The following is a 19,696-nucleotide window of genomic DNA, read 5'->3' on the forward strand; positions in this document are numbered from 1 at the left end:
AACTAGATCATGGTGTTTTATAGTGGAGAAAAACATCAGCAAAAGTATGGAATTTTTGGAAATAACTCCAACCTCCCGAAGTTCTTAACTAAAATGACCACTTTAATGTGACCTATGTAATTTCATAGAACACAAAAATGGCTCCATCACTTTTAAGGAGGCATTCAATTACATTTTTTTTTTTTGACAGGTAGAGTTATAGACAGTGAGAGAGAGAGAGAGAGAGAGAGAGAGAGAGAGAAAGGTCTTCCTTCCATTGGTTCACTCCCCAAATGGCCGCTGCGGCCGGCGCTGTGCCGATCTGGAGCCAGGAGCTAGGTGCTTCTTCCTGGTCTCCCATGCGGGTGCAGGGGCCCAAGCACTTGGACCATCCTCCACTGCCCTCCCGGGCCACAGCAGAGAGCTGGACTGAAACAGGAGCAACCGGGACTATAACCTGGAGCCCATATGGGATGCCGGCGCCGCAGGTGGAGGATTAACCAAGTGAGCCATGGCACTGGCCCCTCAATTACATTTTGATGGAGCTTGCAAATAGAATAAGAAAAAAATGGAAAAACATCAAACTCTAGGACTTAACAAAAATATTCTAGGGCTTTTTCTTGTTACTTGATAATGTGCTAACAAAGGGATAAGAAGAATGGTAAGAAGAGCAGGAAGGTTTAAGAACACTTTGTGTATCTATAGTTTAGAAAGAAGAATGTTGCAGCAGGATCAGAGGCTTTAACCAAGCATTTTCTTATAGCTGAAGGCATCGTGTTCTATCATGTATTCACAAGAGGCAGAGGAGAATGCTGTGATTTTCATTTGTAGTATCTTTAAAGGTACTGCCTCAAGTTGGTAATCTTCATTTGTGCCTAAATACTCTGTGTGTGTGTTTTACAATGTCAGCCTAAGACTGTAGATAATTTCAGTTGTTGAATAAAATGACTGCTGATCTGTGCTGCAAGCAAGGTAATCAGCCCCAAACTCAAAACCCAAATGTCCTATCTGCCTTGGAAGCCAAGCGGTAGTGGCAGAAAGGCAGAGCCTGGACCCATCACCCCAGCACTTACCACTGTGAAGTTACTTCCCGCTTCGTGCACACTTATTACCATCCTTGGGACACTAACGGAATCCAGGTTTTTTCCAACACCTGTTATGGTGCTTCCACCGCTGGCCAAACAAAGTAGAAAAACAGCAGCATTTACAAGTTCTTTCCCCCAAGTATTTTCTTTTTTTTTTTTTTTTTAATCTTTTTTTTTTTTTTTGACAGGCAGAGTGGACAATGAGAGAGAGAGACAGAGAGAAAGGTCTTCCTTTTTGCCGTTGGTTCACCCTCCAATGGCCGCTGCAGCCGGCGCATCATGCTGATCCGAAGCCAGGAGCCAGGTGCTTCCTCCTGGTCTCCCATGTAGGTGCAGGGCCCAAGGACTTGGGCCATCCTCCACTGCCTTCCTGGGCCATAGCAGAGAGCTGGCCTGGAAGAGGGGCCACCGGGATAGAATCTGGCGCCCCAACCGGGACTAGAACCTGGTGTGCCGGCGCCGCAAGGCGGAGGATTAGCCTGTTAAGCCACAGCTCCGGCCTCCCCCAAGTATTTTAAGAGAGGGTCAGTTTGATCACATGCAGGGATTTCTAGAGGCACAGCCAAAGTCAATGGAAGTTCAGGGGTAATTCTTCTTCGGAAACAACTTATTTAACTTGAAAATATTCTTAAAAATGCATATTTCATAAACTGAAGACATGTGTTTATATTTTTATTCATCAAATAAACAAAAGAAATATTTTTCTCTGAAAAAAATACAAAGAAAAAATGAACATTAACTATTGTCACTATTCTGATAGAACTAATAGAGATTAGGCAAGCTGAACTGGGTCCTAAGTCAAAGGGAGTCTGGGATAGGGAAAAGCTGTGTGTGAAGCAGCCAAGACAAGAAAATGCACTGAGAAATGACAGAAAAAGAGAATTCTGATTTTGTGCTCTAAGGTTAATACAGAATTAATGTCTCTAAATACAGGTACATACACTTTATGATGGCACCTTAATCTGTTTAGCCATAATTTGTTTAAAATGTCATAGAATAGGATAAAATGCCTCTTGGTATGAACTGGCATTAATGGAGTAAAACTGTGACCAGGACCTGCATGTAATTTTTTTTCCTGGACGCATCCGTATCAAAGCCAGAGATAAAGCTGCAATTCCTCTTGACTCCTCTATAGCCCAATCAACCTTATGTTCCTTATTTTCTGATACATATCAACAGCTTCTACTTACCTAATAAAAGATTTGGTTGGATAAAATTCATCCACAATGGGGTCTTCCCGGTAACTGAAGCTGCTGGTTTCTCGGTTGGCTAAGTCGATTTTCAATTTAACAGGAAACTCAGTTGAAATGGTTTGGGCTGGAGTATAACACTCAAGAATACTGTTTGACATGCTGAACAAATAAAAATTAAGAAAATGGACCTCAGCCATCAGAAATATACATATTTTAGGATTATATTCCTAAATCAATAGAATTTAACTCAATAGATACTAAATAGGAATTTCCTGAAGTGGTCCAAAAAAAAAGTCCTGACTAGTGGAGGCTATTCTCATTGGTCTGGATCCCAAACTTAGCCTTGTTGTAGACAAAAGCCATCCTTCATCTCAATACATTTGGGATTTTAAACAATCCTTAAAGTGCTTTTGGTACTTGAGTAAACTGAGCCTTTCTCAGCCTAAGAAGCAAAAACATAACCTCCCAAAAGCAATCACCCCCATTTCTTCCCTCCCCAAAGTAACATTGTCTAATTATAAAACCTTTTAAGAAGGTTAATTTTATTTATTTGAAAGGCAGAGTGACACAGAGAGAGAGGGAGAGACAAAGATCTTCCATCTGCTGGTTCACTCCCTAAATGGTCACAACAACCAGGGCCGGTAGGCAGTAACCAGGAACCTGGCACTCCAACTGGGTCTCCTATAAGGATGGAAGGGTTCCAACTACTTGGGTCACCTTCTGCTGCCTTCCCAGGTGCATTAGCAGGGAGCTGGATCAGAAGCTCCCTGGACTTGAAACAATCTGGACTTGAAACAGTGCTCTGAGAAGGAACATTGGAGTCAGAGACAGTGGCTTAACCCGCAGCACCACAACATAGGCCTCTAATTATAAATCTTGACGGAAATGGTTAATTTACCATCCATTATCAGAATCTCATACCTCAAAGTGTAGCTAAGATACTAAGCTATCAAGAGGATGAATGGGAAGACTGAAAAGCAGGATTAATAAATAATAAAGGAAGAGTAGAAAAATCAGCAAAAGGAAGTGGATGGACTTGCGAAGGAGGAAGTTTTGTCTGCAGAAGAATAAATGATAAACATTTTGATTTTTTCTCTACAAAGAAGGCAGCCAGGCTTGCTTGATTTATTAGGTATAGATATTAACCCAACTAGATGGATGCAACAATAAATAAATTTATTAAACCTTTTTAAAGTACACGTTTTTTCACCAATTGAAATGTGTCTAGAATTTCCACTGTCCAGGTATTTTCCAGTTAAAGTCAGTAAAGTGCCACCGGCCTTAGGGCCATAACTTGGAGAAATACTTGTTATTACAGGATCCTGAATGGGAGATAAAAACAAGACAATTTGTTAATTTTTATAAAATCAAACACCTAGTTCGTGAGAACAATGATGGTGAGACTTACCACATAGGAAAAGGTACTATACTGTGTTCTCCCTCGACTGTTTGAAACAGTTATGGACATATTGAAATGCTCATTCGTCGTAGGACCAACTGTGCATTTCAACCTGAAACAAATGAAGGTTCAACATGTTATAAATCCTAAGGAGTTTTCCAGTTCGGCCGTTCTATGTGAACGTGAATTCACTCTAAATTGTACAGTGACTACTCTGAATGGCAACAAGAGGTTCACCGTAAGCCAATAGGCTGCAAATTGTATAATTCTATTTCTGTACTATTATGCTAAACTTTATATTGCTTGCATGACATTATTTGTACAGACAAAACAGGAAATGTTTTAATTCATCAACGTTGACCCCACTGATTGAAAAGTGCATAATAATCTAAGTCTAAGCTTATCACGGTGTAGGGATAATGTTTGGCATACTTAAAACAAAGGAATGGTATTTCAGTAGCACAGGAAACTGAGCTGGCTATCCAAAAGCCAAATCTATTCATTAAAATATATGTATCAACAAGCACATTTTGGGGGCTATACTTGTTACCTGTTTAGTTAAATTATTCGAGAATAATGGAATTGTGATAGGCTTTCCATGGAATTATTTTTAAATCAACAATATTATAGTTATAAAAAAGTTTAAGTATAATCTGTTATATTAAATAACTCTGTAAAGAAGAGAGTCAATTAGGTTTCATTTTTACAGTTCCTGATTTATATAGTAATGATTAAGAGTTTTGGAGAATTTGCAAGGGAGATTTCTAGAATGAATCTGTTTTGCCATTAAACTAACAAGTATGACATTAGCTGATGTTTTGGCCTCAGGAAAATGAGTAGAACTATACCTTTGTGTAACCTTAGAATAAATCCTGTAAGATATAAGCTAACAACTCATAGAACTTTAAATGACCCATTGATGGTACTGCATGATAATGAAGTTTCTGGATTCTCTGTTCACTATGGAATTCAGAGCTTAAAGAAAGCACAGGTGTTTGATGAGAAGAGCTGTGTTCAGAAGCCTGTTCAGCTCTGACTCTGGATAACCTCTCCTAAGTCATGCTCCACCTCTCTAAACTACAGGTACCTCCTGTGCAAAATAAGCAAGGCATTGTCGCCTCCTAACTTGAGAATGGCTGCATGAGATATAACCCGTCAATTAGAGTGCCAATAAATACTAGCTGAATGTAAACAAACTCATCCCCAAGGGGTCTCAAACATGCAAGTGAGGTACTTGATGACATTTCTCAAGTTTAGAAAGCGAACTTAGAAGCGAGAACTTATGCTGGACTTTACAAAAATTTTTTATAGAAAAATGTTATAGGAGACTTCGTATTTGAAGAGTGGAAAAACAGACTGACTCCAACCTGTGCTACTCTTTTAGACAATCTCTGCAAAATTGTCAGAGAAATGAGTGAAAACTTCCTAGATGCTTGAGCCTTCTTTTCTTCACCAAGGCGGTGTCACTTGGCTCTCTCTTTATCCCCAATATGTAAACAGAATTAGAAAATAAAATGAAACAAGCCCACAGCAGATGTGATAGGCCACGGCCTTTTTAAATTCAAGACATAGGCTTTCTGGGTAACTTTTTATAAAAAGTCATTCAAAAACCAAGGCTTTTTTCAAAGCAGAAACCAGCAAAGCAGTTTGAAGCCCTTACGTATTTGTCGTGCTCTCACTTAAGGTCAAGGTACAGCTTTCATTTCCAAGGAGGACTTTGGTTTTCTTTAAATCAAATTTATTATTCTTCCTGAACCCAAAGTCCCAGCCACAGATGGTCAGTGTGGTCCCTCCCTCAAGGGGTGCACTGGCTGGGAAAACCTGCAAGGATAACACAGAACTTTAAAACAAAATCCAGTATATTGTTATTTTTCATAGGAGTGGAAAACAAACACAGAAACAATATATATTCTTAAATGGTCGGAAATTGCTCCATTCTTCCACATCAAGTAGAACCTGAATTTTCACTACATGAGACAGGTGGCACGTTTTAGAGCATCTGGAACAAACACTAAAGCTACCTGAAATGCTGATGAAACAAGCTGTTTTTAAGAGGCTCAGAGATGCGGCCAAAAGCAGACTCAGCTGGGGTGGAAAGGAAGGGCCTTTGGAGGCTTCTCTAAAGCAGATTCCAGTTCTAGGGGTCTCTGGAGCAAGAGCAGTCACATCAGACTTTCACTTGCTTATAATCTGAGAATAAATGCTTTATGGGCCTCCTGATCAATCTCTGACCCAAACTCCTTCATCGGGAATGGGCATTTGATCTAGCAGTTAAGGTGCATGCCATCCCACACTGGAGTACCTGAGTGCAATTCCCGGTTCTGGTTCCTGACTCCAGCTTCCTCCTCCTGATAATCCTGTAGATCCTGGGAAGCAGGAGGTGATGGGTCAAGTGATTGAGTTTCTGCCATGCACGTGGGAGACCTGCAATGAGTTCCCTACTCCTGGCTCTGGCAGCTGTGGGCATTTGGGGAATGAACCAGCAGATGGCAGCTCTTTCTATGTCTGTTGCCCTGGGCCTTGCTCTCCTCCGCCTCTCAAATTTAAAAATATATAAATAAATAAAACAATGTTGCTATGGTATTTCTTACCCAGAGAAGGCACACAGTAAAAATACCTCTTTTGATGCTCATTGTTTGCACAATTGCATTCAGCAGCTATCACAACACCAAACACACAGATGGTATTCACAACATATCTGCCAATCATTCATTCATTATTTATAAAGCACCTTCTATGTGCCAGTTACTAACAAATAAATAAATGAATCTGCTTCTTTATACCTGTTCTAAAAGTATTTATTTGTGAGAGAAAGAGAGGGAGAGGGAGAGGGAGAGGAAGAGAGAGAGAGAAACTGAGGATGAGAAAGAATGTCCTTCTGCTGGTTCACTCCCCAAATGCCTCAACAGCGCTGAGGACAAAGTCAGGAACCAGGAGCTGGAACTCAATCCAGTTCTCCCACATGAGTGGCAGGGAATCAGCCATTTAAGTCATTACTACTGCCTCTGGGAATCCATTTTAGCAGGAAGCTGGAGCCAGAGACTGAGCCCATGTACTCCAATGTGGGACATGGGCATACTAACCAACATCTTAACCACTAGGTCAAATGCCTGCTCCTATATTGCTTAATTCACATTTATTATTGATTGAAAAATTTTTTTATTCTTTAAATATAGTCACTATTGGATGCATTTACATCAGCTGGTGAGCTGACATACACAGCCTTAAAAATTATATAACATTTAGCATATAAATTTTATTATTAATAGAAATAGACAACAGGAGAACTAGAGATCCCCAAATCAGTATTGTATCAGTTTTTCTCATGCTCTTCTATAGCATTATTTTACATCTGATTTTTAGGATTGGTGTCTCACTTTCACCCTCATATTCAACGGCAAATAAGTAACAGATTCATTTTATTATTGTCAGCTCCCTTCTGATGTGGCTCAAGGAAACTTTGGATGTATTTTAAAAGCCTCTGACAATCACAACATACGACAGCATTAGACACTTATGATCTCTAAGACAACTAACTGTTCTGAGGCTAAAATGATGAAAACAGAAACACATTTGCAAGTTAAAAATAAGCTTCTCCCCAGCAGCCTTGTGACAATTGAGAAAGGAAATACTCTTTTGGGGGGGGCATATTGTAAATTGTGCTGTAAAGTACAATGGTGGGAAAATGTAGCACCAAGATAGAGGCGACTCAGAAACCTATAAAGGTATGTGCTAAAGTTTGTGAAAGTCTGAAAGCGACTCTTATAATTAAGGAGGGCTTTCAGTCAAATGCAAAGTTGCAAACATTCCCATCCTTCCTAAGTCAATAATCTCAAACCAAAGTCTTAACTTACCCTTGTTACCAAACCCCTTTAAAGTCTTAGCTTAATGCTTTTATGATAGCCATTTTACCCATAAAATCCATTACACAGTGTGCCTTTCATGAAAATTTACCTCATCCATGTCTAGTCAAATGAGAACTGCTGCAGAAAAAAAAAATCTGTTTATTATTATGTTAGAAATCCAGTAGGAGAGAACAAGATAGCCAACCCTCCCAGGACAGCATCCAGTCTGAGGCAGTCACACAGCCACTCTTCCCTCTGCTAATGCAGGAGCCTCCTCATAAAAAACAGCTGCCCAAGGCTGATGATGGCCTGATCCCACTGCCTACACCCTCTTTTCCATGTAAAAGTTGAAGTCTGCCACTCAAGGCACGCCACCACTTGGCAAAGGGATTGGGCGATGATTTGAGAAAGGACATCAGGAGTTGTTCAACTGGTGCCCTGGTGAGACAAAGGGGCATTTTAAGCCCTCTGCTAGACTCTAAGGGTTGAAAGGCCAGCTCTGCTTAGTGCTGCACCCTGGGCTGAGCTGAGCACTTTCCTCTTGGCTTATGGGATAACCTTCACTCTTCCAGGAGGAAAGGAAGGAAGCAGTCGTGGACTACACACCCTTGGACAGACACAACAATGGGCTGGCAAACTCTGAGTGATCCTGAAGGGCAGAGACTTTGTGAGCAGGAAATGAGTGTCCAGCATTAAGCCAGAGTTGGGGTCTCCCACCCGTCTGGATAGGGGAGACTGAGCCACAGAAGTAGCTCTCATTCTTTCACAGGTGAAAGATCTCTTACTGATGAGCTCATTCCAATAGAATCTTTTTTAAAATTTTTATTTATTTGAAAGGGGGAGGGAGAAGGAGGCAGGGAGGAAGGGAAGGAGAGAGAAAGAGAGGGGAGAGAGAGGAGGAGAGAGACTGGGGGGGAGGGAGGAGGGGAGGAAGAGGAGGAGGAGGAGGAGGAGGAGGAGGAGGAGGAGGAGGAGAGAGAGAGATTGATTGATTTTCCATTCACTGGTTCACTCTCCAAATGCCCACAACAGCCAAGCTGAAGCCAGGAGCCCAGAACTCAGTTGAGGTCTCCCACATGGGTGACAGGGACCCAAGTACTTGAGCCCTCATCTGCTGCCTCCCAAAGTGCACATTAGCAGGGAGCTTGGAAGTGAAGTAGGAGCTTGAACTTAGACACTCTGAGCTGGTGTTCCCAGTGGCATCTTAAATGCCCATCCCACAACTGTATTTTAAGTTTTCAAAAAATCTTTTAATAAAACATAAGGAAGATACTCCTACCCTCCCCCAGATCAAAATTTTTTGAAAATTAAAATTCTCAGTCGCAGGCTTCTTTTCTAATAGGCAGTGAATTTGCCTGCCTATCACCACTGCCCAAAGTTATTGCAATTGTTTTTTAGCTGAATCTTCTGATCAATTAATAATGTTTTATCGTCTCAATGGGACTGGATTTAGTGCTATAAGACAATATTAGCCTAATAAATTCAGAATACATTGGAGAGTACTCTTTTCCAAAGCATTTCTCATTGCTCTTTAAGTCTGAGCTCAGATGACAGGTTTGAAACAAAATAAAGAGCTTCCAACCTTGAAAACTCTCCTATGTGGGACTGCAAAGGAGTTTGGCCTCTGAACATCCTGTACCTTGAAACGCAGGTTAACTTACATGTATTGGAAAGTGAAACTCTATACATTAGCTGGATTTTGTGCATGTAGCGTTTAAGACAGATAAGAAAAAGATGAATAGTCAGTCTTACTTTTTTGCAGTAAGAATGCTAAATGTCACGGTCTAGTGCAGCATGAAATCTTCCTAACATCTATGAACTGAAAGGGATTTATGGACTCAGCTGCACTACTCTCCTTCCAACCCTACAGCCCATGCCTGTCTGACATCTGCATGATACAATGCAACCTTTTAAAATCGCCAGCTACACAGTGCTGGGTCCAGAGAAGGTGAGAGAGGAGGGCTATTCAAACATTATGGGAGAATCTCTGGTTCCAGAACACTTTAAAATATTTACTCAATTTTAACCAGTTTAGTGTAGTGTTCTTGATTAGTAAAAGGAAGCACATTGGTCAAAGTTAGATGTTTCATTTGTACAGGCCATCAATCTACATTCTCTATTTACAAAACCTTTCTCTACTTACAACCTGGCTATTTTAAAAATGAACACACTGTGATTGAATTGTGTACGCCACACACCCTCTCCACATCTCTTTCACAGAGTGGCTAAGTTTATATTCCCGGTGACTCCAATTTTCAAGGCTCTGTGTTTAGAAAAGTATACAATGGCTTCTGATTTTAAGGTAGACTGAATAACAAAAAAGTGCATAAAAACTATAGTAGAGACTTAAATTTATTTTCTTACTCTCATTCGGTTTATTCTAAGGCCCTGTGTCACACCTAGCAGGAAAGGATTTGGTTTAAAACCCAGTCACCCACTACAAATCCTGTCCCCAACCGTAACTAAACGAAAACAGCCATGAGCTTGGGGGTGGTTTTTGAACTGCCTTGCACACTTTGTTTACTTGGGCATGAACCAGGAGACTGAGACCTTGAACTTAACTCTTTCACAAGAACCATTTACTAAAGTCCAACTGTTTCACATTTGGGAAGAGAAAACACATATTGTGTCCTCACCAGGAAGTGTTTCAAGCAAAATGCATTTGGATCAAGAAATTTTAAAGCACTGCCATGGAGATAGTCACTGTGCCAAATATATAAGAGTACTTCAAAACATTCATGGAAAATAGAATTAAAAGAAATTTACTTTGTTGCCAAAAATCTTTGAAATTCACGCACAGGCAAGGTCTTCAAAAGTGAGCATTATGGAAAAAATTTGCATGGATTACAAGATTTTTTTTGTATCAACATAATTTTGTCTTTTAATTTCATTTTGTTTCATGAACATTGTGCAGTACCCTTCTGTACTTGCCTGAATAAGGTAAGTGAGTTAGACAACATGGTTGTGATGTCCTGGCTGATGTGTACCTTCAGAAGCTAAGCACTCTAACAGCAGGGGCCTGTTTGTCTTGTATAGGAGGTACCTTCCCAGTGTCTACAAGCTATGCACTCAATAAATATTTTTGGAATGAATTTAAGAATGGAATGCCTTACAAAAGTATAGCTGTAGGCATAGTTACCACTTCAGCCTTTATTTCTCTTCCAGAAACATTGAGAGAAGACTTACAGCCTGTCATGGGAGCTTGTCCCTCCACCTGCTCCCCAGTTCACTCTGAGAAATAACCTCTGGTCTCCTTTGTGCTGAGACAAGGCCATGCCTTGTGCCCAGATACGAAGAAACCCTCTGTCCTGTCTGTCTCCGCATGACTGGGACTGTCAGTTCGTAGGCTGCAGCTCAGCATTCCAGAGCAGGCCAAGAGCACATCTGTTTCTGGGGCCAAGGTCATGTCTGGGCACTTGGCAGTTATAGCAGGTGGTGAGGAGTCACAGAATGGGTGAGTCGGGACAGAACAGGTCCCAGTGTGAGGACCACCAGTCTTTTATTCACACAGCACCGTGGGAGGAAAGCTGCTCTAAGAAAGAGTGTGGGCAAGAACTTGAGGTGCAGGCACGCCAGGTGCCACCCACAGAATAAACCCAGGAGGGAGATGGCACTTCAGCTGACGTCTCACTGGTAAATGAGTACATTGATTTTGGGCTTTTTTTTTTTAAAGTTTTATTTATATATGAAAGGCAGTTATCGGTGGCGGGGGTGGGGGCGGAGAGAGAGACAGACATATCTTCCATCTGCTGGTTCACTCCCCTCAATGGCCTGAAGTGGTCCAGGCCAAAGCTAAGAGCACAGAACTCCATCTGGTCTCCCAGGTGTGGCAGAAGCCCAGGCACTTGGGCCCTCTTCTGCTGCCTTTCCAGGCATTAGCAGGGAGCTGGATTGGAAGCACAACAATTGGTGCTCCAATATAGCATGCCAGCTTCATAGAGGCAGAGGCTTAACCTGCTGTGCCACAACATTGGCCCTCTGGATTTTATTTTAGTGATCTGTGTTTGCCAAAAAACCAGAAAAAATCATAACAGCCAACAGAGACTCCTACCTTGTAGATTGCAGGCAGACAGATCTCTTGAGTCCACGTCCCGCTGGGGCATTCCTCTGACGGCACACACTTGTCATGGCACCAGCCACATTGCACAAAGGGAGGGGCGGAGAGACACTGACTGCAGGACTGGAAATGTCCACAGCCCAACCCATTCAATGGGATTTTGGTAATCTGTGAAGGAAAGGAAGAATGTGCTGGTTAGTTTAGCAGTTCAGACACCTGCATCTCATATCAGAGTGCCTGGCTTTGGCTCCTGGCTCCAGCTCCAGAATCCAGCTTTCTGCCATTGTGGACCCTGGAAGGCAGCAGGTGATAGATCAAGTTAATTGAGTCTCTGCCACCCATGTAGGAGTCTGGACTGAGCTCCTGGCTCTTAGCATCAGCCCCAGCCCAGTACCGGCTGCTGGAATATTTGGGGTGTGAACCAGCAGATGTGGACTCTCTCTCTCTGTCCATCCATCTTTCTGCCTCTTAAAAACATATTAAAGGGCGAATAGCATTTATTTAAAGCAAGCAAACAAAAAACTAATAGTGATACAGAAAGAATTTCTAGGTGGGTTTTTGTTTTGTAAAAAATCCATAATTTGATGGAGTCTACTAGGGATAGCAATTGTGTAAGTCATTTAATCATATAATCATCATTAAGTGATTAAAATTTTAAAAATCAAATTTCCTCCTCCCTTTTATTATTGGCACATAGACGATAACATTTAACATCACTGTCCAGAGAACATAAGCCTTGTCACGCAGTGTTACAGGCCGTATATAGTAGGAATATTTTGCCATGTCTGAGACGATTTTAAAATAACAAGAGAGTATGGTTTAAGCAGAGGGAAAACACATTTGAACCTCTGGAAAATTCTAAGGAGGGTCACATATCATTCTGGCAACAAGATGCACATCCTTCAGAGAAAAGGGATTGCTGGCAAGAGTCAGATTCCAATGTGCATTTCCAAGACTTATCTGCCTGTGCTAGAGTTCTGCCACTAGGACTGTACTTCTTGTTCTGTGTTTGTTTTACTCACTGAGAAATACCGGACAAAAGGAGAAATACACAATGTGAAAAGACAGCCCTTTGGTCTAATCTTCCTTGAATAAGAAAAATTAACTGGATTTCAGGAGGTCTCTGGAATATTCAAGAAAGAACACCCAGGAGGAGCAGTGAGTCTAAGACAAGGAGAGATATTATAAAGGCCTCCATGACACCTGTAAATGCCCCCTCAGGAAGAACCAGGTCCTTGGAGACTCCCATGGGAGCAGGGCTCACCTTGTTTCCTGTGACCACCAGTGTATAGCCATTCTGGTTTAACGGGTGCTCCACAACCACTTCTGGAGACACAGGGTGAGAATCCAGGCGAAAATTCACATGAGGGATGTACGGTATTGTTCGAGAAATCACAACCTGAGAAAGAAAAAAGAAGCATCCTTATTTCAACAAGCTCTGTTTAAATGTGCATCTGAAATGTGGATGATAATGGTAATAACAGATTAGGAGAGTTCACGGGTGTTTGAACTGAAGACCCCACAGTTCATCTTGTAAATCAATATGACATACTCTAATCTGCCTTGGAGCCCATTTATTTGAGCCCTCAAGATAAACTTTTGCCAATGATATTTTAATGGTTTCTAGGGAAGGAGACCTTCTAATCAATCAGCTAGCACAGGCAGACAAATCCTCACAATTGTGAAGGGAACTGGCAGGGCTGAAGCCCTCCCAGAAAGAAGACACCACATATGCCACAAGGATTCTGGATCACTTTTTAATCTATCCCCTTGATCCTACGCACTGGGCAGTTCTCCTTGATGTAATGCTGAGCATAGTGGACAGAGGCCTGGAAACCTGAGCTAGTTCCAGCATTGCTGCTCTCAAGTCATATTTATAGACCTTAAGAGGTCAAAATAGGCCTCCAGCTACTCGGAAATGATGTACTGTATTTTTTACAAACCACTGTCCCATGATATGCTATTATTTGTATTATAAAACTTCTACTTTATCTCCTAGCTTTAAAATAAGGCCTGATGACTTTAATGCCTGGGAAGTGAGGTGTCACCCTAGGTTTCAGGTATGTCTAATTTGAAGTGTTTCCCAGCTATATAATTTCCATTTGCCCTGGAACTCAATAATAATAAAGTTCAGAGATGGGGATCACTAACTGGGATACAGTCAGGGTGATTATCATAGGTGCGACACAGATGTAAGGGGGCTTAGGAGTTCTCAGAAAGACTTTCACTCCTAGGCAGGACATCAGGCTGCATATTTGAGTACGTGGGGGTTTAGGAAGCTGAGCACATCTCTGGGCTTGAAGTCTGTTCTAGGAAATTGGCATTTCTCAACCTATTCGACTGTACTGGAAGTGTACTTACTTGCCATGGGTATGAAACTGTGGGACTAACATGGGCATCTGAGAGAGTAGGATGAATTATACAACCATTTTCTATGCCTCAGCTATATTATTCATAAAATGGGAATGAAAATTACAGGGGTAATTGTTTTGGATTCTAACAAACACATAAAACATATAAATGTTTCAGGGAATAGTAGTAAATTTTTTCTTGAGCATAATAAAGGAGCCAAGTGGGCTGAAACAATTTTGGAAGATTCCCAAAGTACCTAATTTGTTCCCAGAGAGTAGACTGTTGATAGAGAAACTAAGCTCACAGAGCTGTAAAAGTTAACCATCGTGACACTTCTAGTCTAGAGTTTGTTCTACCTCAAACACTCAACACTTTCAAAACATGTCCATTAAGCAGGGTGGCTGCATTTGCACAGACATTAAACGACTTGGTCAGTACGGGAATGGACAGAACTAACTTTAGGGCCCAATAGCTACTTGTGATCTTTGCAGGCACAATGAAAAGAGGTTCAATTACTAATCCTACCTCCCTCATGGTGCTAGTGACTGATGAGCAGGACATCACACGTCAGACTTTCAAAGCCTCCATCTCAAACTACCCAGATCTCATTAATCCAATTTTGCAGTCTTCATTTCGTCTTACTTTTTTCTACTTTCCTCCATTTTCTGACCTCCACTCCCCACCCCAGCTCCATGCCTATATTTTCTTGGTCATCTTCAAACAGCAAAGGTGAAAAAAACAAATCTCCTTTCACTCACAAAGCAAAACAACAGAAATCTCAGCCTGGCTTAATACTCCAACTCTACTTTCCACCTCATTTTGTGCTTTCCGCCTCACTGAAATGGCTCATACCTAGGACGCTTTGTATGGATATTTGCATTTTGGGCCTGTCTCCCTGGTTTCTCAGATTCTACTCAGACCTTCTACAGAACAATCACCTCTCTGAGCCCCTCCTGCATCTATTCTACACATTTCCTTCTTAATTACCAGGCCATCATCTTTGACTTTATCAACCCTTTGAATCCCACCCAAATACACCTTTACCAGAAAGGACTAACCTTTCTCTTTTTTTCCTGCAAAGAAGCTCTTTGCACCCCTGGACTTGGGTCGATTGATTTGTGCATCTTCAGTTAAGACTTCCTGTCTGAAGTGCACTGAAAGAAGTCTTAATAGCTACCTGAATCAGGCTCTGAGCAAACTGCTTTAAATAGAGACTTCGTTGAAGCCTCACGATAACCTAAAAGATGGTACTATGATTTTCCTTCAAGAAGCGACGACAGAGAATTTTAGCAAGAGAGAACAAGAATCAGGTTTCTAAGGAGCTTTATCTAATGCCAGGATCTGCATGCTTGACCTCTCCTTAAACACTCAACTGATAGACTCTTGGAGCAACAGAGTAAATACCAATAAAGAGCTTCAACTCATGAGTCAAAGCACTAAAACAAATTTCACAAAGTATTTGCCTTGCCAATTGCTCCTTGTTTCAGTAATCTCGGCAATATCAGTTAAGTGTGCCTAAGGAGGAAGCCTTTGCCTCCAATACAGTTTTTGATGACAAGGGGGAAATGTTATACCCTACCCACACAGCTCCTGAAGCTCCACTTTTGCTGTTTTTTTTTTTTTTTTTAAGATTTATTTATTTGAAAGTCAGAGTTACAGAGAGAGAGAGAGAGAGAGAGAGAGAGAGAGGGAGGGAGGTCGGTCTTCCATCTGTTGGTTCACTCCCAAGTTGGCTGCAATGGCCAGGGCTGCGCCAATCTGAAGCCAGGAGCCAGGAGCTTCCTCTGGGTCTCCCATAAGGGTGCAGGGACCCAAGGACTTGGGCTATCTTCTATTGCTTTCCCAGGCCATAGTAAAGAGCTGGATCAGAAGTGGAGCAGCTGGAACTCAAACCAGCACCCATATGGAATGAATTATTATTCCTGGCACCCCAGGATTAAATTATTAAAAAAAAAAACCAGCAAAAGCCAGGGCCAGTGGTGTGGCATAGTGGGTAAAGCTGCCGCCTGCAGTGCTGGCATCCCATATGGGTGCTGGGTCGAGTCCTAGCTGCTCCACTTCTGATCCATTTCTTTACTATGGCCTGGGAAAGCAGAGAAGATGGCCCAAGTCCTTGGGTCCCTGCACTCTTATGGGAGACCCAGAGGAAGCTCCTGGCCCCTGGCTTTGGATCCGCGCAGCCCTGGCCATTGCAGCCAACTAGGGAGTGAATCAGCGATGGAAGACCTCTCTTTCTCTCTCTCTGTGTAACTCTGATTTTCAAATAAATAAATAAAAAAACTTAAAAAAAAAGGAATTTTTTGTTGGGGATGGTGCTGTGGCATAATGGGGTAGGCCTCTGCATACGGTGCTGACATCCCATATGGGCACTGGTTCAAGTCCTGGCGGCTCCTCTTCCATTCCAGCTTTCTTCTATAGACTGAAAAATCATTGGAGAATGGCCCAAGTACTTGGGCCCTTGCACCTGCATGGGAGATACAGTAGAGGCTCCTGGCTTCTGGCTTTGGATTGGCCCAGCTCTGGCTGTAGCAGCCATTTAGGGAGTGAATCAGCAGGTGGAAGACCTTTCTCTCTGTCTCTCCCTCTCTTTGTCTGTAACTCTGCCTCTCGAATAAATAAAATCTTATAAAAAAAGAATTTATTTTTATTTTTTTTTGTTTATTTGAAAGGTAGAGAGGGATACTGATTTACCATCTACTATTTCACTCTCCAAAGGCCAACAATGGCCACGGTTGGGCCACACTGAAGCTGAGAGTTGGGAATTCAATCCAAGTCTCCCATGTGGGTGTCAGGTACCCAACTTCTTAAGGCATCACCTGCTACCTCCCAAGGTGCTCATTAGCAGGAAGCTAGAAACAGAAGTAGAGGTAGAACTTAAACCCAGGCACTCTGATATTGAATGTGGGTATCTTAACCGCTGCATCAGAATCATACCCCCAAAACTCTCCTCCTCCTCCTCCTCCTCCTCCTCTTCTACTATGACTACTACTACTTTTTATCTGAAAAGCAGACAGAGAGAGGGAAAGAGGTCTTCCATCCATTAGCTCATTCCCCACATGGCTGGAACAGCTGGGGCTGGGCGAGGCTGACTCCAGGAGCCAGGAGCCTCATTGAAATCTCCCATGTAGGAGATGAAGGCCCAAGCACTTGGGCCATCCTCTGTTGCCTTACAAGGCACAGTCACAGAGAGGTGGATTGACAATGGAGCACTTGGGAGTCAAACTGGCACTCCGATATGGAACGTCAGTGTCTCAGACTACAGCTTAAGCCACTGTGCCACAATGCTGGCCCCAAGCTCTGCTTTTGATAATGAGCTAGGGTGAGTGCTATTTGATGGAACAAGAGAGGACAGGAAAGCTGTATGGGAAAGGAGAATGATCCTTTGGATTTTGAGCAGAGTTGCACCCAGATGCAAACACTGTTTTAGTAGATCATTAGCCTGTTCCTGCAGGGCTTTCTAAGGCTGTAAAATGGCAAGAATGTTTTTCTATTGTTTAATTTCTCACTTTCTCTTACTGCTGAAAATCTAAATAATTGAGTAACCACTTTAACTCAAAATACCCTGAAGCAAAAATGTTTGCAAGAAATTAGGAGTTCTTTTTGGTTGTCATGGCGATAGTTCAGGGACAGAACTGAAAGTGGCATCTAAATTTAATTCTTATGATAAATCACCTGGCAATCCCAAAACAATTAGTATGAAACAGAAGACTAGCAATTCTTTTTGGAGTTTCCATTGCGTCAACAACTAATCTTAGGTATTTAGGTCACAAAATCTTTTTCTTTAATGTTCTTGAAAATATAAGACTACTACATTTTGGATGGGGGAAGGAATCTAAAAAGTACTTGACTGCTGTGGTTGTGATCTCACATAACCTCTCCCAGCGACTTATCTGGGGGAGCACTGGGGGAAGAAATATACATACAAATACCGTAAAACCATTGTAGATAGGCTCCTAAATCTGTAAACCTGAGCAAAATTAATTTTGTGTAAGAGTCTACAAATGCAGAAAGATCTCTCTCTGTCTTTCAAATAAATTTTTTTGAGTCTATAAGTAAGGTCTGCTCTCCTCCCCACATGCTTGAAATTTTACATTTTAATTGGACTGATAAAGTTTATAATAATTTAACATGTTTGTATGTGGCTTTCTATTTATTCTCCTAACTTTCAAGAAAAATTTATTTATCCATTTGAAAGAGAGGTGGAGGAGAGGCAGAGAGAAAGAGAGAGAGAGGGGAGTGGGAGAGAGAGAGAGAGAGAGAGAGAGATCTTCCATCTGCTGGTTCATTCCCCAAATGGCCGCAACAGCTAGGATGTGGTTCCTGGCTCCTCCCCAAGTGAGGAGCCAGGAACCACATCCAGGCCTCCCACAAGGGTGGCAGGGACTAAAGCATATGAGCCATTTTCTGTTGTCTCCCAGGTGCATTAGCAGGGAGCTGGAATGGAAGTGGAACAGGCAGGACTTGAACTGGTTCTCAGATATGGGGCAATGGAGTCACAAGAGGTGGCTTAACCCACTGCACAGCAAAATGCAAGCACCTACACCCTGTAATTTTTTCAAGTGGATAATTCAATCATTTTTAGAATATTTATAGATTTACTCAATTATCACCACAACCAGTTTTGGAATTGTTCTATTACCTAAGAAACCCTATATCTCTGTCATTATTCACCTAACTCCCCACACACCCTGAGAGCCACTAATCTATTTTTTCTCTTTATAGATTTTCCTTTTCTTGATAGTTCAGATGAAATCTCAAAATACTCAGATGTGATCTTTTGTGTCTGGAATCTTTCACTTAGCATGTTTCTACCCATCCTCCTTTTTCTTGCAAAATAATACTCCACTGTATGAATATACTACATTTTATTTTTCTATTCACCACTTGGACACTTGGGTTATTTACACTTTTAGCTATTATGAGTAATGCTGCTGTGAGCATTCATCATCACTTTTTGTGTGAGCACATGTTTTCATTTCTCTTGGGTGTACACAGCTAGAAGCAGAATGCTTCTGTCTTAGGGTAACTTTGTATTTAACCTTTTAAAGTACTACAAAACCATATTGCCAATCAATGGCTGCACCATACAACATTCCCACCATCAAGTGCTTGGGGGTTCCAATTTCTCAACATTCTCACAACACTTGTTGTCCTCCATTTTCTTGACTACAGCCATGCTAGTGGCTGTGAAGTGGAACGTCAGTGTAGTTTCAGTTTGTATTTCTCTGCCAAATGTTCTCTGACATTAACTAAGAGGAAGGTTTACTTCGGGCAGTTCACGGCCTCGGATGCCCTCCTCTTGCCCGAGTATGGTCCTCAGGCAGCCCCTCCTCGGCAGCCCCATCACCGATCTGAGGAACATGCCCTCATGGTAAGGATCCAAAAGGGGCTGGAGCGAGGGAGGGGTGGGAACAAAAGTGGATTCTCCCCTGGAGAAATAAGACAGGGAAGGATGGAGCAGCTGCCCAAGTGCCTGTGCTTGGCCAAGGAGGCAGAGGGCTTGAGGGATCGTATGGGAGGGCATGGAGTTGACGTGGTGGAGGTGGCAGCAAGGGTGGGGTGGTGCAGCATGGATGAGGATGAAGCTTTCTTGAATGATGGGGCAGGAGTGGGGGCCAAGGCTGGAAGATACCAGATGATAACCTGACACAGGGTTTAATCAGAGTTGCTGTGGACTAACAATACTTTGCATGCTGTGATATTCTGAGAGAGACCTGAGCAGCATTACAATTCCTGTTGGCACCACATTTTGACCAAGGCACTGCTTTGGGACTCAACTCTATGGG

At 42.1% G+C, this 19,696-nt stretch overlaps 1 protein-coding gene across 2 annotated transcripts in view; it reads right to left on the minus strand.

The window, feature by feature from the left end:
* Positions 1-19,696, minus strand: part of MET (MET proto-oncogene, receptor tyrosine kinase) — a 124,251-nt gene that overhangs the window by 38,551 nt on the left and 66,004 nt on the right. For both annotated transcript variants that reach the window (XM_062208292.1, XM_062208224.1), the window contains 7 exons: positions 12,823-12,957; positions 11,553-11,726; positions 5,317-5,477; positions 3,666-3,768; positions 3,443-3,579; positions 2,255-2,416; positions 1,053-1,152 (listed from right to left, as the gene is read on the minus strand). In XM_062208292.1, coding sequence (XP_062064276.1) covers positions 1,053-1,152; positions 2,255-2,416; positions 3,443-3,579; positions 3,666-3,768; positions 5,317-5,477; positions 11,553-11,726; positions 12,823-12,957 — 972 coding nt within the window. The remainder of the gene's footprint in view (positions 1-1,052; positions 1,153-2,254; positions 2,417-3,442; positions 3,580-3,665; positions 3,769-5,316; positions 5,478-11,552; positions 11,727-12,822; positions 12,958-19,696) is intronic.

The sequence above is a fragment of the Lepus europaeus genome, chromosome 1 (genome assembly GCF_033115175.1).
Source record: "Lepus europaeus isolate LE1 chromosome 1, mLepTim1.pri, whole genome shotgun sequence".
In the NCBI taxonomy this organism is placed as follows: domain Eukaryota; kingdom Metazoa; phylum Chordata; class Mammalia; order Lagomorpha; family Leporidae; genus Lepus; species Lepus europaeus.